Source organism: Caretta caretta, chromosome 8 (genome assembly GCF_965140235.1).
Source record: "Caretta caretta isolate rCarCar2 chromosome 8, rCarCar1.hap1, whole genome shotgun sequence".
NCBI classification, from domain to species: Eukaryota; Metazoa; Chordata; order Testudines; family Cheloniidae; genus Caretta; species Caretta caretta.
Window position 1 is genome coordinate 3,733,516 of NC_134213.1, and position 25,261 is coordinate 3,758,776.

General features: G+C 42.7%; 1 protein-coding gene across 5 annotated transcripts in view; it reads right to left on the reverse strand.

The window, feature by feature from the left end:
- Positions 1-25,261, reverse strand: part of SGCD (sarcoglycan delta) — a 526,242-nt gene that overhangs the window by 99,568 nt on the left and 401,413 nt on the right. For all 5 annotated transcript variants that reach the window (XM_075131239.1, XM_075131240.1, XM_048860561.2 and 2 more), the window contains one exon: positions 12,895-12,996. In XM_075131239.1, the coding sequence (XP_074987340.1) occupies positions 12,895-12,996 (102 nt within the window). The remainder of the gene's footprint in view (positions 1-12,894; positions 12,997-25,261) is intronic.

The window sequence follows — 25,261 nt, forward strand, 5'->3', positions numbered from 1 at the left end:
CAATCCTTGAGGGGCCATTTAGGGATCTGGGGCAAAAATTGGGGATTGGTCCTGCTTTGACCAGGGGGTTGGACTAGATGACCTCCTGAGGTCCCTTCCAACCCTGAGATTCTATGATTCTATGAAAGAAATGCAAATGAATTCAGCCCAAGGCTGCCTTCCTCTATGTGCTATGATCCCCCAAACGATCTATGGTACCTATAGCACTGTAGTATCTCAGTGCCTCACAAGTGCTCTTTATATTTATCATTACAACACCCTGTGAGGTAGGGAAGTGCTGTTATGTCCATTTCACAGATGGGGAACTGACATCCTGAGGGATTAAGTCACTGGCCCCCAGGTCACATGAGGTGTCTGTGGCCGAGCGGGGAATTGATCCCAGGGCTCCGCCAAGCACTCTAACCACTGCACCATCCTTTCCCTCTTCTGATGCTTCTGTCCTGTGGAGGAGAAGCTCTGGGGACAAGGGTAGAGGTAGTCTGCCCATGCTGTTCTACCTAAGGGAGCCCGGGGGTGGGATCTGGTGGCAGACGAAACTCAGGATACTTGGGAAGCCGTGGATTCAAATAGTGGCGCCTCCATCTTTTTCATTCCAGGCAAAGAGCATCCCTGCCCTGATGGAAGAATGTTGAGTTGAAACACGTAGACTTTTCTCCCCCCTGTGTAGGTCATGCCCCTGTGGAGGAGAAATGGGGCCCTATCTCACCGCGAAGTGTAGTTATGTGTAATCAGTCATGGAAAACCAACTAGCTTTTTAACCATAAGGGTTACAAACAAAATCAAATATAACCAGATATAGGATTGTAACTAGTCAAACAAAACGAATTAACAGGCTATATTTTGCCTCAGAAGTTAGCATAGGAAAATCAAGAATGAAACAAACAAACAAAATGGTTCAATGAAAATTGTCATTTTCCAAAAGAGCCATTTTTTGACTTAAACACTTTTTAGTATGTTATTTTTAATTAGTTTTACACTAATGCTGCTTCCCATGTGAGGCAGTGTGGTCCAGCAGATGGAGCACTGATCTGCCATGTGACCATGGGCAAACCACCTCACCTATCTCTGCCTCTGTTTCCCCTTCCATCTTTGTCAGTCTTATCTGCCTAGACCGTAAGCTCTTTGGGGCAGGTATCTCTCTTACTGGTTGTTCATACAGAGCTCCACACTATGGGGCCTCAATCTCGGTTGAGGCTTCTGGGTGCAGCTGTAACGTAAATAATAATAATATTGCCTGATCCAGCAAAGCATTTATACCTGTGCCTAACTATGCATATGAGGGATAGCTCAGTGGTTTGCGCATTGGCCTGCTAAACCCAGGGTTGTGAGTTCAATCCTTGAGGGGGCCATTTAGGGATCTGGGGCAAAAATTGGGGATTGTCCTGCTTTGACCAGGGGGTTGGACTAGATGACCTCCTGAGGTCCCTTCCAACCCTGAGATTCTATGACTTCAGTGAAGCTACTCATATCCTTAAAGTATGCATGTGCTTAAGTGTGTAACTGCAGAGAGGCTTAAATCACTGATTCACTTGCAGACCAGAGTATATGCCCCTCTCCTGTTGGATCTGGACCCACAGTCTTGTCTTTTGACCACAGTATCAGATAACATACAAACAGCATTCAGATACTGCGGCATATTGCATTACAGCACTGTTCCTTTAAAAACTGCACAGAACAATGTTCCTTCCTGAGATGTGTTTCCAGATACAAGGGCAGAAGGGGCCAGGTAGATTCAGTAAGATTTCTAGAGACTCAGATTCAGACCATTTGCTGTCACTGAAAATAACTCTATTCCATCCAGGACTGGGAAGCACAAAGGAACACATAAGGTGCTTTTTCTTTCAAGTACAGCTAGTCAAATGTTTCCAAGTAGCTCAAAAGACTTTGTTCAAAAGAGTGAGAGTTCAGGATGGTTCTTATTTTATCCTAATTGCGTCCCTCATTTCTGAGCTCTGATTTCCATCCCTCAGGGACTAGCAAGACCTGTGTAATTTTTATGGCTGGCAAAGCACTTGATAATGAGTGCCAGAAAAAGTCTGATTCTCTTTTCCTGTTACAAAGTAAAGTACTGAACTATCTGTGAGTCTGGCCACATCTAGCTGAGCCTGGTAATGTCAGTGCAGTTCGATGAATCCGATAACTCCTGTTTTGTAAAGTGTGCAGCTCTGCTCTTGAGACAGTTCTGAGAAAAAGAACTGCTGGGGGAACAGTCTTTGTCCTCTGAAAGGAGAGCATGAGCTTTTGCTATGATGGCTTTCAAAAACATCACAGCCTAAGGAAAATCCATAGAAAATATGATTATATTTCTGTATAATCTCTGTCCCTATTTCTATTTGTCCAAATTTCCATGTGTCTACGTGTCTAACTTCTATCTCTTCACAATCCACTAAGCTCCATCACTCTTTAATGTTAAGTAATACAGTGGATATTTTAATATTCAAGTATATCCAAAGCAACCCACGTCCTGTTTGTCAATGTAGATGTCTAGACTTAATAAATCCTTAAACTCAGGGTTTTTGCCCTTGAGAGAAAGAAATGAAGCCTATTGCTGCAGCATGGGCTGTGCTCTGAGCAGCTCGGAGTCTGACTCAACTCTTTGTAAGGGTTGCTTCTCTGCAAATCTATGGTTTGGTGAGATGGACCCAAGCTACAAAATATGGATCTGGTCCTGGACTCAGAATTCCAGACTTCATCCCAAAGTATAAGATCCAAGGGTTTGGTCCCATTCTGTGTCTACCCAACAGCCTATCCAATGTCTCTCTTAACAGTCACTCCACCCAATGCTACTAACTAAGCAAGAGGTAGCCCAAAATACTCATCTGTCTTATCTACAGAGAAATCAGATGGTCTAAAAGAGAAATAAACAGCTTTTGATAGGAGACGGAAGAGAGAAAATAGACAGAGCGAGGAACAATGTATTGACTCTACAAATTTGCTAAGGACAAGGAATGAAAAGATAGCAGAGAAAAGTGAGAGGCATGGCACCACCCCTGTTAATTTACAAAGGGGTTAACACATGAATGCCAGACACTAGACATGAATATCTAGCATTAAAATAAATACAAGGCATTAAATATCAGGCATTAAAATAAAGTCCAATCCAAGTCCAAACCAATCACTGAAATAGGATTCATTCTGTTCAGCAACTTTCTCATTTGACTTAAAAATAAATATTTTATGTCCTTTTTTTGTAAGCATAAATTAAATCAAGTATGTATCTACTTTTTATGATCCCTATTGTGTATCAGCACACACAACTCAAATGGCAACATGAGACTACCTGGTTTTCAACTTAGTTCCAGAGGAAACATAATACCATCACACACTTCCACACAGCTAATGTCCTCTCCCTGGTAGAGGCTCAGTAGCAGACCTGCTGAGAAGTTTATTGGGTCGAGGTTGAGATGCAATGCAAAAATCCATGAAGCAGTTAGCACCTAGTCCAAACTTAGCCTCTGGCCCGTAGGCTGTGGTGCAAGTCCTTAATTTTATAACCACAAAGTTCAGCCCAAAGGAGAAATAAAATAAAAAAACAAGGTTGATATATTTCACTTTACTGGAAGGAAATGAATCAGCCAAATTGTGGGAGTTGTTTAAGAAGTTTTCCTTCAGTCTCCTCCTCCCTGATGTCTGACTTTTGCGGATGTTAATTAATTCTCTTCAATGGAAAGAGAAGGCACTGACTAAAAGAGTTTATTCGACTTATGAATTCAGATACTTCTGCAGTGGTCATAGCAGGTGTTTCCTTGCTGTACAACACACTATCATTAGCACAACAGAAGTACAAACACATTGTTCCAAGTGTTTGTTTAGAGGTGTGCCCACTATGAAAATACAGACAAATGCCAAGGTAGATAGCCCAACCTGGCACACTTGATTGACCTTAACAGGTGCTGATTATGCTGCTCATATTGCATGAAATTAAAAAGCTTACAAATGTTCTGAGCCATTACCCTTCCATTTAAGGGAGCTTATGACATGTTAGCAACCTTTAATGAAATTCTTTTCAAAATGCTTCAGTGAGACTTTACTTCAAAATGTAACCCGTGGAATTATTTCAGAAAAGGATTTTATGGAAGAGCTTCTTCTCTCTGTCTTTTCTGGGGACTTGCACAGCATTAGAAAGATGGACAAAGCCATGTAAGAAGCCTATTTTCCCCTTAGCACATGCATGTAACTGCCAGGGATCGCTCAGTCATTGCAGCAGCTGAATAGATGAAGAAAGGGGAATCTGCAAAACAAAGTTTAAGTCCAATGCCCTGTTCAGTATTCCTTCAGCCAACATCTAAAATTCTCTTGAAAAATCAAATTTTGGAATGTTTTGACCAGCTCTGGTATCCATTTAGGACACAGTTTTCACTGTCGCTGTGAAAGTCATCTTGATCGTCCAGCTCTTCAGCAGGTAGGGTATCCCTGTGCCGCTAATTGCGTTCTGGCCCCAGCAAACAGACTGAAGTTCCGTTTTGCGGACTTCACTACTTGAGAATGGAAATCGGGGGGGGGGAGGGAGGAGGGGAGGAATCATATACAGCTGACTGCTGAACTGTCTTCTGCACAGCTGAACCTGCTCCACACATCATGGCAATGAGGAGTCAGCATCAACTGCTGGTGCTTGTGCCGAGCCGACACTTCTTGCAGTTCACATTGCTACTGCATTAAATGCTTCTGTCTGTCATGTTGGTGCTTCTCGTTGCTTGATCTCTACCGCGCTGATAGCTAGTGGGGAAACAGGACTCTGAAGTGACTGAACAGAAAGAGACAGTTGGAGTGTTGCCTTGAAGCAAATACACACACACGACAATGCTGTGTGTGTCTGATAGCCTCAGCCAGGGGGGTGGCTGTGAGAAGAGCTCACTTTGTTAGAGTTGGTAATTCGCCCTTTTGTCAAGGTTTCTAAATAATATTCTGGCAACTTCTGCTACCTGACTTTTACTGAGGCGGGCAGCAGTCGGCGGACTGTGTCATTACAGGGGATACTGTACTTCAGACTCCGTTCCATGGCTTTGCCATTCACCGTGAGGATCCTGACTACCTGAGAGAATGCATTTCTCCTTATAAGCCAAAATGGCCGCTGATGGCCCCTAGATCTAAAGATCAAGCACCTGACATGAAAGCACTGTCAACGGAGGGCCCTCAGCACTTATGACTGACCTGTCAGAGCACAATGCAAGTTCCATTTGTTCTCTTAAGAGTTTGCTTCCCATGTCCACACTGGAGGAATTGATCACTTAAGTGTTGGCTGGGTGGTGGGGGAGTTCAGGGATGTGAAGTGGTGGGGGAATTGATGATTTAAGGGGGTGAAATGACCCCCCCCCTTTTTTTTGCTTTGCATTGACTTCATTGGACTGTTCTTGTGTTTAAATGCTTTGCTGGATCAGGGCCTTAATCATTAGGAAGCTAGATCAGTACCTTTTTCTTGTCCTGTAAACACTGAGAAAGGAAGAGTTAGTCTGTATCTGCAAAAAGAAAAGGAGGACTTGTGCACCTTAGAGACTAACCAATTTATTTGAGCATAAGCCTTCGTGAGCTACAGCTCACTTCATGCTTCCGATGAGGTGAGCTGTAGCTCACGAAAGCGTATGCTCAAATAAATTTGTTAGTCTCTAAGGTGCCACAAGTACTCCTTTTCTTTTTGAGAAAGGAAGATGATACATTTTCTGTAAACATTTTCCTTTTGTGCGAGCTATCTGAGCCTTAATTGAAAGGCTAAATTCTAACTCCACAGCTTGACTGCAGAAAGTTGCAATTATCTTGCCATCTGCACTTGCCTCTCATTGTGGGTGGACACTGCTTTTTAATCCAAATTAGTATTTTAGTGCTTATAAATATGTGTTTTTGGCTCTGAGGCAGGTATGTCTCATTGTGGGTGCATGCCACTGTTTAGTTCCACATGTATATTTTACTGTTTATGAATGTGCAATTTTAACTTTGGGGCAGGTCTGACTGCAGAGCAAATAATACTAGTCAATACCTGGATTATGAAGTTTAAACCACCTCCCCATTCCAAACATGTACACTGAGAGACAAGTCATGTGCAAAATAATTATTTATCAGCCGTAAAAGCTTCCTTTACAGCTTGTATCATTGAAATGTTGGCCTAGGGAAGAGTTTTACTAATGAAAACGGAATCATTAATGGAAATGGAAAATGCATGAAATCACATTGTATGCAGCTGCCATTTAAGATATTGCATTGACAACAACTGATTGAACTCTAGCAAAAAGAGAAAACATTTGTTGGTTCCAATCCTAAAACTGGATCTGCCACTGTGGACCCCCACACCATGCAGATTCCTATTGCAGGGTCAGGCCCAGGTGTTAATAATGGGTCTCATCCTGGTCTCACTGAAGTCAGTGGGAGTTTTGACAGTGTTATGTTTCATGGCCCTGACCCTGCAAGCTACTCTGAATGGGCAGACTGCCACTGAAGTCAACATGACTATGCACGGGTAGAGAAAGCCTCCCCCACTAAGCAGCTTGCAGTATTAGGGCCCAAAGCATCCTCTGAAAATAAAAATCAAGATGGCAGCGCTGTATTTTGCACTAACCCCTTTGCTTTCAAAATCTGCAATTAATTTTTTCGAAATAGTTTAAAACTGTTTTAAAGATTGGGATTTTTTTTTTTTAAAAAGAACTGTGTGTTCCAGTGCAGTGATGAAAATGATAAAATATAATCTGTAAAATACTTTATAATACAGGTCAAATTCTGCCATCATTTACACCAGTGCAACATCATTGTGTCTTAGAGTTGCATGGGTGTAACTAAGGGGTGACAAATGGACACACTTTTTTTAGGGTGAGGGCTCAATCCTGTAATCCGACCTCTTGCCAGATCCGATCCACCTGCACAGAGTCGCAGCGAAGCCACTGGGGCTGCGGGAGGGTATGAGCGTCTGCCTATATGGATATGATTGCAGAGTCGGGGTCAATACTTTTATAATGCATAAGTCCTGATCCTGCAAACACACACTTTGCTCATATAAGTACTCCTGTTGTATTCAACTGTATTACTCATGTAAGGAAAGTTATGCACGTGCATAAATATTTGCAGGACTGGCATCTAATTTTCCACATATTAACTAGAAATGATTACTGTAAAAGACAAAATCATCACTTGTTTTAAATAACATAAACCGAATTGCCTTTACCTCTTGAATGAGCATTTGTGAATCCTAAATCTGGGACATGGGAAGATCTTTTCCTGTTTCCCAATGCTGAGATTATCATCTCTCTAGTTGTCACATGGTTACTCAGCCAAGTCTATACTTTTATTGTGTAACCTTAGCACACTATTTTATTTCTGTTATTATCAGGGCAGAAAATAAAGCACATTACATACCAAACTCCCTTATATATTGCCTGTAGACATGGAAGTAGCAAACCTCAAAACAAAACAAATAATTTGCATTAAAGAAGACTAAAGCTTAGCTTCAAGGAACCTGCCCATTAACAGCTCTTCTCAAAAGAGGTATGACATTTTCACTTTTTAAAATTCTAGTCAAATCAAAACAACAGCAGATTGAGACCACAAAAAAACCGTTCTCACTGCTTTCCAGCACATAAAATTAACACTTGTGATCTTATGTGCAACTTTCACTAGAAGTGTATTTCTCTTATTTTGAAAAGTAAGCAGATGGTTCACACAATTGTCCACAATAAATTAACAACTGTTAGAAAGACAGTTACCTTTTGAAAGCAGCAATGAATCTGGGCTGCATATGGGCTTATAGATGACCCTTCCAATTTTGAATAATCTCCATAATTTATGACAGGTTTCAGAGGAACAACCGTGTTAGTCTGTATTCGCAAAAAGAAAAGGAGTACTTGTGGCACCTTAGAGACTAACCAATTTATTTGAGCATGAGCTTTCGTGAGCTCACGAAAGCTCATGCTCAAATAAACTGGTTAGTCTCTAAGGTGCCACAAGTACTCCTTTTCTCCATAATTTATGTGCAAGTAAAGAAATGAAAAGATACCTAATGCACCTTCTTGGCAAAGTACAAATCACTTTTATTTACTGAGGCAATACTTCATGGTCCAGTTAACTTCTTAATTAAAGGCAGCAAGATACTCATGTTCCATGCAAGTGGCATGGAAAATAATGTTTAGTGTATAATATGTTCAGCTGGGAGTTGAAGATGCTCTGCTCACTTCTGGAGAAATCTGGTGCATCTATCATTTCCCTTTAAAACAAGGCTAAAGGATGCACCCATCACTGCAGCAAAATTAGTACTAGTTTTCAAAACTACGACTAGAACAACCTCAGTGTTCACGAAACTGCCCGTGATGCTCTGATGCCCAGTAATATACTGCCAGTATTTCATAAAGGCGATCCCACAAATATGTCTCCCTTCAGTCATGATAAATCACATTCATCAGCGCTATGTGTAGACTATGGACTATGCTCGGGTGCAATTTCAGTGGCAGGACCTAAATTGTGGCACACCTTTCCAGAGGCCATCAGATTGAACTCAACCACTCAGCACAAAGGATGAGGGGCATCAGGTAGCCAGTTACAGCTCAGTTATTCTGAAACCACTACAGCTGCTTCAGTGTAAATTAGAGCAGCCAAAGGGTTCCTGTACACCTTGTGGGGTTTTCCTTCTTCCTAACCCCTGGTTTTCCCCCAAGAGGAGGCAGTCTGGCTCCATAATGAAAATTAAATGTATCTTTTAAATGGAGAACTTCTGCTATCTTTAGGCCTGAGGCTCTGCTTTCTAAGGAAAATGTAGATGCTTTTAATCATGATCTATGATGGAATTAAAGACGCATCTGAGAAGGAAAGGAGTGGCAGATGAACTGAGGCTACCAGATGGACTACAAGCCGTCAAGAACACTATCCCTGATGATGTCACGGCTAACCTGGTGGCTGAACTTTGTGACTTTGTCCTTGCCCGTAACTATTTTACATTTGGGGACAATGTATACCTTCAAATCAGCGGCACTGCTATGGGTACCCGCATAGCCCCACAATATGCCAACATTTTTATGGCTGACTTAGAACAACGCTTCCTCAGCTCTCGTCCCCTAACGCCCCTACTCTACTTGCGCTATATTGATGACATCTTCATCATCTGTCCCCACGGAAAAGAAGCTCTTGAGGAATTCCACCATGATTTCAACAATTTCCATCCCACCATCAACCTCAGCCTGGTCCAGTCCACACAAGAGATCCACTTCCTGGTCACTACAGTGCTAATAAACGATGGTCACATAAACACCACCCTATACCGGAAACCTACTGACTGCTATTCCTACCTACACGCCTCCAGCTTTCACCCTGACCACACCACACGATCCATTGTCTACAGCCAAGCTCTGCGATACAACCCGCATTTGCTCCAATCCCTCAGACAGGGACAAACACCTACAAGATCTCTATCAAGCATTCTTACAACTACAATACCCATCTGCGGAAGTGAAGAAACAGATTGATAAAGCCAGAAGAGTTCCCAGAAGTCACCTACTACAGGACAGGCCTAACAAAGAAAATAACAGAACGCCACTAGCCGTCACCTTCAGCCCCCAACTAAAACCCCTCCAACGCATTATTAAGGATCTACAACCTATCCTGAAGGACGACCCATCACTCTCACAAATCTTGGGAGACAGGCCACTCCTTGCCTACAGACAGCCCCCCAACCTGAAGCAAATATTCACCAGAAACCACATACCACACAACAGAACCACTAACCCAGGAACCTATCCTTGCAACAAAGCCCGTTGCCAACTGTGCCCACATATCTATTCAGGGGACACCATCACAGGGCCTAATCACATCAGCCACACTATCAGAGGCTCGTTCACCTGCACATCCACCAATGTGATATATGCCATCATGTGCCAGCAATGCCCCTCTGCCATGTACATTGGTCAAACTGGACAGTCTCTACGTAAAAGAATAAATGGACACAAATCAGACGTCAAGAATTATAACATTCATAAACCAGTCGGAGAACACTTCAATCTCTCTGGTCATGCGATTACAGACATGAAAGTTGCAATATTACAACAGAAAAACTTCAAATCCAGACTCCAGCGAAAGACTGCTGAATTGGAATTCATTTGCAAATTGGATACAATTAACTTAGGCTTGAATACAGACTGGGAGTGGATAAGTCATTATGCAAGGTAACCTATTTCCCCTTGTTTTTTCCTACCCTCCCGCCCCCCCACCACGTTCTTGTTAAACCCTGGATTTGTGCTGGAAATGGCTCACCTTGATTATCATACACATTGTAAGGAGAGTGATCACTTTACATAAGTTATTACCAGCAGGAGAGTGGGGTGGGGGGAGAGAAAACCTTTTGTAGTGATAAACACCCATTTTTTCATGATTTGTGTGTCTAAAAACAAACATCTTCTGTATTTTCCACAGTATGCATCCGATGAAGTGAGCTGTAGCTCACGAAAGCTCATGCTCAAATAAATTGGTTAGTCTCTAAGGTGCCACAAGTCCTCCTTTTCTTTTTGGAGGACCACCAGTTATTGAGATGCATCCCTAAGAAATTTCCACAGGGATTACCCCGTTCTATCCATAGAGAGAGAGAGATTCATAAAGATAGGGAGCACTCTATGATTCACCCATGCGGTCAAATGGAGAACTGGCACAACTTCACTGAGATCATGGGAGCGCAACTCCCCTCACCACGAGTCTGATCCCATGACCTCTACTACGTACAGATAACACTGGGTTGATTTTGTAACTATGCTACTAGATGAAATTACACTGAAATATCATTCTCTATCTTTTGCTGTACTTCATCTACGATAAATAACTATCATTTGCAAGTCAGATGAGCAATAAATAAAACCATTAGCTAAGCTAGCAGACTGCACTCTTAGGTTGTTTACTAAAACACATGAAAATATTATACATTAACATAGTCCTGGCATGTTTTATTATTCACCAGTATTTAAAGTTCTTGTCTCTTACACTGTGCATTTTTAAAACCACATTTTGCACTAGCGAAAATCCTAAGTAACTCAATTGTAATGGAGTTATTATTGATTTTCAGAGATGCAACTGAGAACTGAGTTTAGCACTTAGTTTTTACTATATTCCTCAAGCTCAATAATTAGTAATACATTTCATTCTGCAAGAATGCTCTGGTTAGATCAGAAACAAGCTACTGCCAGTATACGCAAGATTACAGTTCTGGTAATTTAGAAGTTCTTGCATATATTTCAAAAGGATCACCTTATGCAGCAGCGTCTCACTTGGATATGGTGAATCAAATTCAGACCTGGCATAAGAAAGCACAATTTCACTGACACCTGAGCTGCACCTGCTGACCACTAGGTCTGAATGTGGTCTGACAGTTGGAAAGAGCTGGATAAATTTTGCGCTGGCTACACCCCCACACAACTCCAATGGGAAGTCAGTGGATCTGTTCATGTGGTAAAGTTCCATACAGATTGTGAGGCTGATCCACCACTCACTTACGTCACTGGGTTTTCGATCAGGCCCTTTGGATTCACAGCTAAAGTCTTCTCAGAACAACAGCGATATACTGGAAGGAGGGAAAAGTCCTCTATGGAAGTAACATTCACACAGGATTTCTATTACCTCCTGTTTGGCCTTCATAAAACCACCAATCATAGCATGCAGTCCAGTGTCATAGCCTCAACTAGCATGAGAAGATATCTTTTGTCCCTCTACCATACTGATATGTAGATTAAGATGATGAGGACTAAAGAATAAACTTCCCAGAAGCAATAAATGCAACTTGCTCTTTGTTCTCTTAAAAAATCAAATATTGTTTCCAAAATCTAAATCTAACAAAATAAATGTATTTATATGATGCATTTCATGTACTCCATGCTAAGTGAATGAAATTACATGTACAGGGTTCTAAGGCCCTCCTTTAAATTCCACATGGAAACATTTATAGATATCAATATTTTTTCATTCGCTTCTCTTCCTAAATTAGAATGATTACACAAATCAAACAACAGCCATTTTAAAGAGGTTACAACCTTCAGTAATTAAATCGAATATTGTATTGGATGTTGCACTGATTACTCCAAAAAGTTCCAGTTGCTACAAGACCACTGAAATGTAGAGCTAAAGTGATGTTAATATTTAATTAGCTATCTGCCACTGTCATCAAGTGAGAAGTTGCTATCCAATTCAAATTAACATTTCTGAACAGGAAACAGGATGTATGATGCCTTCTATGAAGTATCAATAGGAAACAGAAGCAGCATATAACCTATTCAGTCTTTCAAAGCTGCTTATGCTAAACAAAGTTGCATGAGGATGGTCAGTAAGAGCTGACAGTAAATTAAATTTTACCATAAAGATGCTATTTTAATCACACTTGGGTTCCTCGTGATTTAGACTTCAAGTAATTTTCCCACGTTTGCAGTTTTAGCTGCATGTAATTACAAAAATTGCTGAGTCCTCAGCACCTTGTAGAATTGAGCCCATGGTAAGAAAGAGTTTAAGGTGATTAAATGTGGCTGAATCAGACCCACATGTACTGATCACACATCTGTGGTCTCAGGCAGTATTGATGATAACTAGTAAACTGCAGAGTGGATTTCACAACTATCTGCCATCTCTCTACCCATGAAAAGTGAGGAACTCTGCAAGGAGAACTTCTTATTAATATGTGTCCTACATCAAAAGGAGGAGAAAAGCCTGTCTGAAATCTTAGATGTCCTGGAAGCATTTTATCTGCTCTTCAAACAACACTGCCTTCTCCTCATGCAAAAATGCATGTAACTACACAACAGACACTCTACTGGCTCATTCCCCAAATTAGACTTGCATAGTATAGCCAAGCTAATTTATAGTTGTGAATTGGCTGGGTGCCATTGTTACTGACATATTTTCTAGTGTTTAGAGTACAGAAATGTGATCATTCTCTCTCTTTTCTGGATAACTTACTGGTCTGGACCGGATTTCTTTGGCGTAGAGAGGTTTCAAGAATTCTGAATCTCCTTCTAGCTTCAGACCTTCCCCTGTGATTCTCAGGTTCCCCATTCCATCCTGAAATACACACACACGCACACACAAAAAAAGCCTATTAGCTATGATTTTTAAATACCCGAGTGAGGCTGTCAAAAACTGAAGCGAAGTTATTGTTGTAGTTTTTTCCTGTGCAGAAGAACATGTAAAACACTGGGAGGCACTGCATAATGCAATTACTTGTATTATCCTTTTAGCTCCATTTCTGTGAGAAAATTCTATTCTATGCAATCTGCAATGCCCCCGGTAAACCATTTACACAGATGAAAGATGCCCTTTTAGGCTAGTCATCTCTGCTCAGAGACAGAGAGATGATAAGGTGACATTCTATGTTAACATGAAACTGCTCACTGTAATATGTCCGTACGTTGATATTACCTTTCCACTCATGATGAGTCCACATATAGAACAAAAAGACATTAATTCTCCAGTTATCAGACTAGTAAAAATGAGGTTTAACTTTATAAAAAACAATTTCAAATTGCAGTAGTTGTAGTTATGCGCTTATGTTACTTCTGTCACAGCATTGTAATTAAGTGCACTGTGTAACTTGACCTCTCTCTTATTTTATATATGGTTCAGCAAAGGCAATGCAATTCTTTGGTTCTTCCCTGAAACTATAAACAACAGTGAGAAAGAAAGCTATTTAAAAAGTTATGGAAAGTACTTTATCAGTGTCAAATTTTGTATGAGTTTTTCTCATACCTTTTATATTGTAGACAGGAACACAGATGCATCAAAAGAAAGCAGAACAGGCTTACATTAACAATATTTCACCTTTACCTTTTGGAAGTCATGTCATTTGTTCAGAGAGGTGTTCTAGTTTAGTTTAAGATGTAATTACCTGAAAAAAGTATGTGTGGGTGCGGGAGTTCGAATTGCAAAGATAAGTGTATCAGCTAAGAAAATATACAAATGCTGAATGTCATTTTCAATATTCAGAACAATACTCAGGTTACAAGTAGCTGCTTTGGTTGCTGAGATAAAGCGTATGAATGAGATTTGCAAAGTTGCCTGAGAGATTTAAATGATTAATTCCTTTTTAAAAGCAATGGAAATTGCTGTCCAAATCTCCTACGTGGCTTTGAAAATCTTAACTTAGGAGACCTAGAAAGTTTGCAATATCTGACCATTGGTTAGTGCCCAGGTATTTAATCCAATTGGGAACTGGCAGTTTCCTGGGGTAGATAAAAGGTGGGGATGGCAGGGAATTCCGGGGTTGCTCTACTGCTAGAAAGAAGAGTTTCTGGCTGCTGGGAAGTGTTGCCAGGTGAAGACGCTTGCCTGTTCTCCATTGATCCCACCACTATCTGGTGCTGGTTCTGCCTCCTCCCTCAGATGAGGCACAGCAGAGGGATGGTGGCATCCTTTCGGTTCTTCCACCTGGCTGCGACCAGCAGCCTGACATACAGCCCAGAGTGGCACTGAGTTGGAGGAGGCAATTTTTTGCAGGTGGATCTCACCTCTGTTTTTGCAAACCCAGCCCTGGGCATTGCAAGGAATAACAAGATAAATCAAATTCCTTCCATAGGGAAAAAATGCAAATAATTTGAACCTCTATTTCAATGTATTCAGATTTGTTATTTGATCTGTCAGAGGCTCCTGCCTTTTCCACTACCCATCTCAAAATCCCACTGATCAGGCATTAAACTACTGAAGTAATGCACATTCCACGCTCTCCCCATTCAGATTTGATCTTCATAGCTATCAGTCCTCATCTTCTCTCCAGCATAGCATTGTAATGCGCTCCCAGGCTCTAGGCCTACTCACATGATAGCTGCACACCGTCCCCAAAGCTCCTTGTGCTTAGATGTGAAAAATCTTTTTGACAAATGGTATGAATTATTGGCTGCAGGCCTCCAGCAGATGACTGCAAATAGTCTATTTCCTTTAGAAATTGTTTAGTTGTGTGTTTCCAAAATGTAATGAAATGTCTGACAAACTATAATAGCAAACAAAATATATGTCAAAATTCTGTATGAGTTTTTCTTATGGCTTTTATACAATGAGACAGGTATACAGATACATCAGAACACAGCAGAAATGGCCCAAGTTAAAAACATTTCATCTTAGCTTGGGAGAGAAAGTCAGATCTTTTATTAAGACAGGGTTTTTAGGCTCATTTAAGCTGTAATTACTTGAAGAAAAAAAGATGTGTGAGAGGAGGTTGTCAATATAAATGTATAATCAAATACCACATTTAAATGCAAAATGCCATTTTGAACATTCAGAACAATTCTCAAGTTGGCAAAGTGCAAGGCAAGTAGGTTTACATTCCTGAAGCGAAGTTCTGAAGGCTATATAGTCCCTTAAGACTGTTCCCCAGATCCTCAGCTGGTATAAACTGTTCTAGCTCCATTGAAGTCAACAGGCTATGACAAGTTACACTAGCAGAGGATCTGTCTCCAGATGTTTAATTTAAGATCTGGTGTCTAACCAGTTCCTAAGTGATTGTGTGTGCGTGTGTGTGCGTGTGTGTGTGTGTGATGTTTAATTTAAGATCTTGTGTCGTGTGTGTGTCAGTCAGTGGGGAGACTCCAATGGAAGGGAAGGTTTCTTTCTGTGTCCAGGTGAGTGCTCGCATTGGGAATGAGTTTCCCAATTGATCTCACCTCCATCTCATGTTGTTGTTTTTCCCTACGCAAGACAATAACAGCAAAGGGATGGTGGCATTCCCTGGGCTTTCAGGTTAGGAGCAGAATGGAACAGAGCCTACAGTAGCTCTGTGCAGGGATGCCATCTACTGCTCGGTGTAAGAGGAGGGCTGGGAGAGAATAGCCAGGGACAAGAACGAGGAGGGTGGTGGCATTTGTGCTGTGGGGAGAGAGGCAATGACAGACATTGAAGCTGAGGGGCATGAGGGTTACAGGTGAGGCTGGCCTCAGGAATTTGGGGATCAGGAAGGGTGAAAGAACTATATTGGTCTTTAAATATATAAATTGCCCTGGGTCCCCCATGGCATCTTTGGGTCTCTTGGGATGGGGTGCTTCTCTCTGCAACTCCCCCAGGACTGAGTGACTAGAGAAGACAGACAATTCAAGCAGGCAAAATCTACTTTGAGCTGAATAGTGTCCTTCAATTAAGCTGCATAAAATAGAACACTGCTGTACATTTCCTCCTTCTCCCACAACTCCCAGACATCTTCCTCTCCAGCTATGGATTGTGTATTCCTCTGACAGCCCAAGAAAGGGGATTGCTACTAAAGAAGAAGGGATCACGCAAAACCCAAACTGATTTGTATGAATTATTAGTGCAAGGTGCAGAAGGAGATATGATTTTAGAGGGATAATATCAAACATATAGTACAATCATGCAAATGTCCCAGCAATGCTGTCTGGAACAGCATAAACCAAGCCTGCCATTTGCCAGGTGTTCCTGTATTTCACTGAGGTGGCAATGAGAGGGTTTCACTTAGCTGCTGGATTTTGCAGTGGAATGGGGAAAGAGACTCTCTACCAGGATAAGATTTCTTCAGAACAAAGCCGGGTCAGGGCAGTGAAAAGGAATGCTAGCATATCATTCTGAAATGGAAACTGTACACAATCTTTGAAAAGAGCCATATGCTGAGAACTGTATTGATTGTTTGAAGGGAGGGGAATGAGAGATGGGTAATAAAGTGAAAGTTGCTACATTCCTTGTCCCAGGTGAAAAATGCTGGCTTATGAATTCTGAGTTGCTGTTGATGCAGAAGGGAGTACATTTATCTTAAGCAGAAGTATAAAGGAAAATGAGTGAAATATGATTAGGTTTGCACTGAAGAATTCAGATAAAATTTCGATAGTGGCATGCTCTGCTATTCTGAGTGAGTAGGAATTACTATGGCTGTCTGCAGAATCTGCTGTGTTCAAAACTGGGAGAATTTGTGGTTTCTCCCCTGAAAATCCCCAACAAGGAAAGGGGGGTGGTTCTGAGACCTAGGCTGCGGGAAGGTGTATGGTCGGGTCTCACCAGCCACTTCTTGCTCTGCCTGTGGCAGATTCAGCCAGTCCTCATTATGGTTTCCCTGTGCTGGGCTGCTGCCCATGGATGTAAGCAAGGGCCCTCTTCATTTTCCTGCTGTCCTTTGAGACATTTGCAGCCTAGCTGTCAGACTCCCCACAGGTGGGGAACTGGCCCCTCAGTTGGGGTAAGGCGGCCAAAACGAAACCTTTCGGACCCGGCGGATGAGGCAGCTGCAGAGCACGAAGCACAAACTTCTCCTTCTGCAACCTCTGGCAGGGACGCAGAGCAAGAGGAACACAGCCCTGGCTTCCTGCTTGGACCTTTCTCTGCCAGCCTCAGAACCTGTCATCTGAGCAGTTGGGAGAGGGTGGGGGGGGGAGCTACAGACAGACGATGACCCACTCTGAGAATCTGCGGACTAGCCTTGAGAGAGAACTGCCCTTTGTAATGCTAAAAAAGCTCTACAAAAACGTGCCTGAAATAGGTATTTCAGTGAGGTTACATGCTCTCCGGGGTTTCACAGTGCAGCCTCTTCTGTTTTCATTTGCAAAAGCTGCAGGTCATGCAAGCTGGTATCTTCCATGAGCCTTCTAGTCATGGTCAGCCATCTCCAGTGAGACACAATCCCGAACTCCACTGTCTAATGCCTGGTTTCAGAGTAGCAGCCGTGTTAGTCTGTAACCGCAAAAAGAAAAGGAGGACTTGTGGCACCTTAGAGAGTAACAAATTTATTTGAGCATAAGCTTTTGTGAGCTACAGCTCACTTCATTGGATGCTCCGATGAAGTGGGCTCTAGCTCACGAAAGCTTATGCTCAAATAAATTTGTTAGTCTCTAAGGTGCCACAAGTCTTCCTTTTCTTTTTGTCTAGTGCCTGACATGGTTATTCTTCAGGCATTGACAGTGACACTCACACTCATGAGATGCATTTTCTTTTCTTCTGTCTCTGTCCTCTTGTCTCCGTTTCTCTCTCGCTGCTATGTTTCTCTCTCTTGGCCCTTTTCACCCGAGTTCCCACCATGCGGCACTCATCACCATGCTTTGATACTTTCACCGCAGCCCCGATTCAGTAGTCTTCCTCTCTGCATCTCCCACTCTCCTTGCTCCCAGCACCCCCCAACTCAAAACCCCTGCACATCAGACACCATGGGTATGTCTAAACTGCAGTGTAAACCCTGGGTTAGTAGCACTCAAGTGAGCAGACCCTGGGTTTGCTGACTTACAGCTAGAGCGTCTACACTCATGTGTTACTCCAGGTTAGGACTTGTTGGGCTGAGTCCCAACCTGGGGCTGCAGTCTCTACACTGTTTTCTGCGGACCCCAGACCTCTTCACACTGTCCCAAAATGTGGCTGCTCAAGCCCTTTGTTTGTGGTGCAGTGTGGGAAAACCTGACTGTCCACCAAACCTGACTATTAAGAAAGTTGGCCCATGGGATTGTGGGATACTTTTGGGATTTTTGCCAGAGCAGGAGTCCAGTGGGGCTGAATCTACACTGCTGAGCAAAAGGGCTTGAGCCCTGGGTCCTGGTTTGACTCAGGCTCGGACCATCCACCCGCAGTAGGGTCCTGGGACACTGGGTCCAAGTCCTGGGTTACTGATTTGTGTGTAGGCAGAAGGTGGGTTAGGCTTGAGGCTGAATTTGAACCTTGGGCTTACACTGCAGTGTAGACATACCCCCTGTGTTCTAGGATCTGATCCAAATCCATTGAAGACAATGGAAAGACACCTGTTAAAGTCATTGGCCTTTAGACCCAGCCGTTAGTGTTTAACTCTAAAGGTGTTACCATCCTTAACCATCTGATTCTAACAGTATCATTCCTGATTAAGGCTAGCTCTTTCTCATGGTGAAGTCATGGGTTACGGCTAAAAATGCAAATGTCATCATTTCAGTTTCAAATAATAAAGGAAAGTCCTGGCAGACAATAACTTAATTAAAATAAGTCAAGTTTATGTTCCATTAGAAAAGAATTAAACAACTGTGACAATCATATAAAGATACCAAAATACATATAAAATATAGTTAATTTTTTTTTTGTGAAAGACTGGCTAGCGTGACTTGTTTTTAATAAGCATGTTAATCATGGTTTAAAAGACACTTAAAATCCATACTCCACTACACTGAACATATATTGAACCAAACCTATAAAAATTCATGGTCCCTTGCTCAGTAGCAAGCTGGCCAGGATGAAAAAGACCTTGACTTCTCTATTGAAAGTTATGTCTGTAACAAATATATATCCTTATTTGCCCAGCCTGCCTTCCTGTCCCTTGGGGGATACAAATAATGCAACACTGAGTGACAGTGAATCACTGCTGATGATATGACGGGTGACCACCCATCCCTAATTGAGCAGGACAGTCCTGAAACATACATTTCAAGTCCCAGTCCCAGTCTGAATGACTCCAGAAAAGCATTTGTTCTGGATTCCCCGAGGCGCCGCTCCGCACCTGCCCAAGGCTCAGGGGCGGCACCAGCCTCTTCCTGGTGGGTGGGTCGGGGATGACCATGTGTCCTGTTTTTGCATTTTGAAAAGGTGGTCACCCTAAATGGGTGCTAGATTGGCTGGCAGTGATGATCATGTATATGTTTTCTTTTAAGATTTTCAGATGTAACCCTGGAGTGCCTGATCTGTAAACTTATTGCAATTGTGTCTTATGTCAAGTTTTGTAATGAGCCAGCAGTGCAAGGTCCTGATCAACTAAATTACTGAAGCACAGATACAGTACAACTGACCTCAAAGGGAATACTCGTATGCTTAAAGCTAAACACATGTAGAAGTGCTTTGCTGGATCAGAGCTTCCAGGCCCATTAAAGTCAATAAATGTATTAGCTACACCTATCTGACTTCAGTTCAAGAAAGCATCTTGATATAGGGTAGCACTTAAGCAGGTGCTTAACTGACACTGAAGTCAATGGGACTTAAGTATGTGCTTAAAGTTAAGCACATATTTAAGAGCTGTCCTGTAGACAGTTTCTTTGCTGAACTGAGGTCTACGATAGGAGAAACAAATTTATAAGCAATAAATACAGACATGAATGTATACAGCTATCTGGAAAGCAGCAGGAAAAAGAAACTGCGTGGGCAGTTTCAGTTATAGTTTTGGGGTTTTTTTTTTGTTCTCATAATATTTCCTAATTTTTAGTATGAATGACGCTATGCTGCTGGCACTGGTACAAGAGTTGTCTAGAGCAATGGCTTTGTATTAAAATCTCATTTCACCATGCTGACCCTTGGCAAAAACGAGGTCTGAGATCTTTTCAACACCACCTGCTTTAAATTGTTCAGTTCTTCAGTAGGGTACAGTGAAAACTTTCACATCAACGTTATCATCTAAACCACCTTTCTTTTTCTACGCTGTCTTCTAATGGGCAGGCATAAAACCCTATTTGCTGCTGCTGACTGCTCCGTAGTAAAGTGGGACTGTAATGGTAAAATCCTGCATTACAAAAATGTCAATTCAATGTTGCTGATTGAGAAAGGGCTTTTATTAGCTTGAAAGGAGCTCAGTTTAACAACCAATTACAAAATGACGGTGTTAGTGTAGGGGAAAGGCTCTATATTGCTGCTAACTGAAAGCTAAGTTCCTTGTGGGCCTTGTATGGAAAGCGAGGGCTGAATTTCTAGTTAAAGTCTCAAGTGTTTTGGTTTTTTTAAGGCTATGCGTTTTTTTATACTTTGTTTTTAATTTTATCTTTTGTAGCTGAGGGATCTAGTCAATGGAACTTCCTATCCACCGGACACTCATCAAAGACAGGTATTTTTCTGCAGTAGACATCTGGAAGTTGCTTTAGCCACTCTCACCCCATTTTCACAATAAGGGGGATATTTTCCAACAGGACTTGGGTGCCCAACAAAGGTCAACTTCCAAGGGGAGCTGGATGCCTTTGTAAAATCTTGCCTTAAGAAAACAAATAAAGACAACGTTTTTCTTCTATAGTATCTTCCCTTTGTGGATCTCAAAGCACTTATGAATGAACTAATCCTCAGAACCCCCCTACTTCTCTTATTGCTACTACTGTTCCTATTCTACAGAGGAGGTACAGGGAAGGCAGGTGACTTCCCCTGTGGGTAGAGCCAGAAACAGAACCCAGGTCTTCTGACTAAGCCATAGGACGATCTGTCCTGCCACGAGTGCTGGGAACTGGACTAGATGACCTCTCAAGGTCCCTTCCACGTCTAGGAGTCTAGCATTCTCCCATGGCTTTATATTGACTTTAAATTTTAGAATTTTATGGATTATTTCCCCCACAGGTTTTTCCAAATATAAAATCAAAGCAGCAATTACAACACTGCACTGGAGAGAGCACAGGATTGGGGCTCAGGGGACCCAGGTTCTATTCCCAGCCTGCCACTGGAATGCTGGGTAATTTGGGCATATCTTCGTACCTCAGTTTCCCCGTCTGTAGACTGGGGATAATGATACATACTGCTTTTGTAAAGTGCTTCGGAATCTATTCATGAAAAGTGCTATAGAAGCAGTAGGTATTATTACATGAAGCTCTTCATGCAAGCATCCAAAATAACTTTGCAAATTAATTAATTAATTAATTAAGCAAGCCTCCTCTGTGCTTCCACTACTGTCCCGGGGTTTCCACACATGCATGTTTGCCTTGTCCATGCCCCTCCTCAGCCAGCCTCATCCACTTTTCAGACAGTGTTGACCTCCCACAAGCCCTTCCTGAAAAGGGGGCGGGCTGCCTTTCACCATCGTCTGCTCCTCTTGGTCAGCTTTCAGGAGCAAAACTGTCTACAAGGTTTTCCTCTGCATGGGAAAGCGGCTTTAGTTTTTCACGGGAATGAGCTGAAGTTAAGCTGGGTAATGTCTTGTGGGACAGAATTATCTTTGGAGAGCTGTGTTCATGTCAGACTGCTGTAACATCTGATTATCATTGCTTGCATTATCGATCGCTGTTGTTCTGCATTGCTTGCGGATATGTACAGTTATTATACAGCTCAATAAAACCAAAGTTTACAAATAAGTTAATGCAGAACAGGTTTTTCATTGGAGAATTCCTGTGCTCCCCCTGTATCTAAGATTTTAGATTTAAAGCCTCCAAAATCAGCTGCTCTACCTGGTATCTAATCCTCTTCTTGCTCTAACTGCCTGCCCCCATTACCCTCATGTAATTGCAGAATCAAACGCAGTGCAAGTATCTGGCTACCTATCTGCAGTGGGATTTCAGCCTTGGGATCAAGAGGGCTTAAGCAGCATCCAGTGTCCCAGTTCCTGTTAAATTATAGATGTTTAAATTGAGGGGCCTAAAACACAGGCATTTCCAAAATAAGCAGAAGTCTCTGTGATTGCTTCTTCCTCTTTGATTGATCTAGGTGGCACCTTATTTTCAGAGCTAGCCAGTTCTGGACTTGTCTTTGGTGACCAGGTGCAGTTTAGAGAGGAGCTAAGCCAGCACGAATATCATAATCAGACTGGTCTTATGGATCCGCGTACATATGGTCTTTTTCTTTTGAGTACAGCTGAGTTCTGGTCACTCAGCTTTGTTTTGGCCTGCATACCTACATCCAATGCCCAGACTAGAGTAGCTTTTTAAGTGCTCATTAAAGAAAACGAGACTCAGCGACAAAGTCCAATAAAAAACAACTGACTCCTTTAAATGCTAGAGCGGTGTCATATCCAGCTGCTTTGTTTTAACTAATACAAAATGCACATATACAGTGTTCATCACAGATGAACTGCAGGATGCTTTGCAATAAATTGCCATATACTGATGTAAGCAGTGTCAGGATGAGCTCCACCCTGACATCTGGTGGTGAGGTGTGGCAAGTTGTGGAAAAGAACTTCAGGGGCCGATCTCATTTGCATAGGCACACCCACCCCGCCTAGAATGAGGCCATAGCTGCCCAAATGGTCACTTTGGCTGCTGTGGGATCCCCAGTGTCTCTGTTATTGGGGCAGGAAGAATAAATTGTTATTACTCTGATTATGGGAACTGTGCTTGGAACTGTACTTGGCCTTTTGTTATGATGGAGGGACTCACCATCAACTAAGTAGCACTCGCTAGGCAAGGGTCATGGGTTTCAAAACTCTGTGAATTGAGAGAGGCTGGGGACAAGTATTAATACGTGGTGGCATGGGCCCCTTGGTGAGGGCCTTACATGCTAATTGTACTTCCTCCTCTCTCCACTGTGGAATATCAGAGCTAATTTTGATTTCATTAGAAGTCTAGTTACAGGCTGCTGAGCTGAATTCACTTTGGGCTAATAGGGCACCAGCACTGAGGCTCCCCTACTACAAGCTGAATTCACCAAAGAGCTGAACTGACTAAGAGCTGAAATCACTCAGTGTTGTGTTAAGTAGTGGGGGAGCCTGAAGATATATTGTGGAACAGTTTGCGGGACGGCTGGAGTGCCTTGTGGACAGGCTGGTGGACCAGTTCGTAGGACGGCGGGAGCTGCTGGTGGGACGCGGAGCAGTTTGTGGACCGGCTGGTGGAGCAGTTCGTGGGACGGCGGGAGTTGCTTGTGGGCTGCGGAGCGGAGCTGAGCGAAGGAGTTCGTGGGGCGGCTGGCGGGGCGGAGCAGAGCGAAGGCCTATGGAGCTGTGGGGCAGTCAGCTTCAGATCATGTAAGGTACCTCTTACCCCTGTCCCATCTCCACCCAGGTAGGGAGGTAAAGCTCCGCAGATAAACTTTCGAACTCTGGGGCTGCCCTGACCAGGGACAGAGACTTTTGGGACTTCGGGTGATTTGGGGTTGCTGGACTCAAGAACGAAAGGGAAAGGGGCATGCCCCAATTTGCTTGGGGTGGGTTTTTTTTTGCTCATGGGTTGTGTTATGAATCCTGTTGGTGGTGTTTCCCCAACATAATGCCACATTGTTTCTCTCTGTTATTAAAAGGCTTTTTGCTACACTCAGACTATGTGCTTGCGAGAGGGGAAGTATTGCCTCTTGGAGGCGCCCAGCGGGGGTGGTATATATTTGTCCCAGGTCACTGGGTGGGGGCTCGAGCCGGTTTGCATTGTATTATTGGAATGGATCCCCTAGATATTGAACCCGGCCCTTGTTGCTGCCAACTCTGACGGGCAGAAGGGTTACACTGAAATTTTTGAAGACAACTGAAGCAATGGCAACCAATTATTTCTTTAATTTGGTTTCAAATGTGGAGACAGATTGGACCCTGTGATTAGGAACAGTTCCACTATCTACTTTGCTTTACTGTGATTCAACTTAATCTAACCTAACCTATGGTATTTCTAAGGCTGTTGTATCTCTCTGCCAATCAGAGACAAGTCAAACAGCCCATCATTTCCAACCTCCATAAGCAGATAGGGACATATGGTTTGGACCCAAATCTTCAGAAGTGTACATATTCAAGAAAGGTGAATAACCACACATCAGAATTGTGAGTTTATAATTATGAGCATGTGGAAATCCTCAACTTGCAGACACGTGCACTGGGAATTGCAAATGCACGTCAAGCGAGCGCAATATAGTGGCTAAAGACTCTGGCAGGTGCCATCTGAACTGACAATATCATATAAGGCTCCTTTGAAGTAGTATGATCTTAACACAAAGGTGATGCAGTTGAATAGCTCGGTGCATGTTAGAATAAGGGGTGGTGCACGTTTTATCAGTTATATTTTGGGTTAATCAGAAGCTCCCACAAACAACGAATAATAGTCGTTGAGCCTTGAAAAGTCAGGGCATGCACTGTGGTTTCAAATGCCAGGACAGACTGAACACTGTGAAGAAAGAGAGAGATCCCTTCTGTTCACTGTCCTTGGGTTTCCGATTCAGATGTATCACAGATAAAAAGGTAGAACTTCTAATTAATGGTGATTAATGTGGTGTAGGATAGGGTGACACCTTGTGGGCGAAAGCAGGGAAGGGCAGGAAGGTTTCCAAAATACTTAACCTGACTGTGAGGAGAGAAATATTCCATGTTTGGGGGGAAGAGGGAGATTCAGACATGACACGTCCAGAATGCTAGCACCAAATCAACGGCGTAAAACAATACCATACATCAATGGTTATTAGCCAGGATGGGCAAGGATGGTGTCCCTAGCCTCTGTTTGCCAGAAGCTATGAATGGGCGACAGGGGATGGATCACTTGATGATTCCCTGTTCTGTTCATTCCCTCTGGGGCACCTGGCATTGGCCACTGTCGGAAGACAGGACACTGGGCTAGATGGGCCTTTGGTCTGACCCAGTATGGCCGTTCTTATGAACCATAACTGCAACACTAACACGCAAATGGCAGAAACTGACTCACAGAAGGCTTTTCTCCATAAGCTGTTGACAGCAGCTGAGGCAATCAGACACAGGAAGGCTCAGAACTGAATTAACGAGCGAGCACCAGCTGTGTTAGTTATCCACTTACCC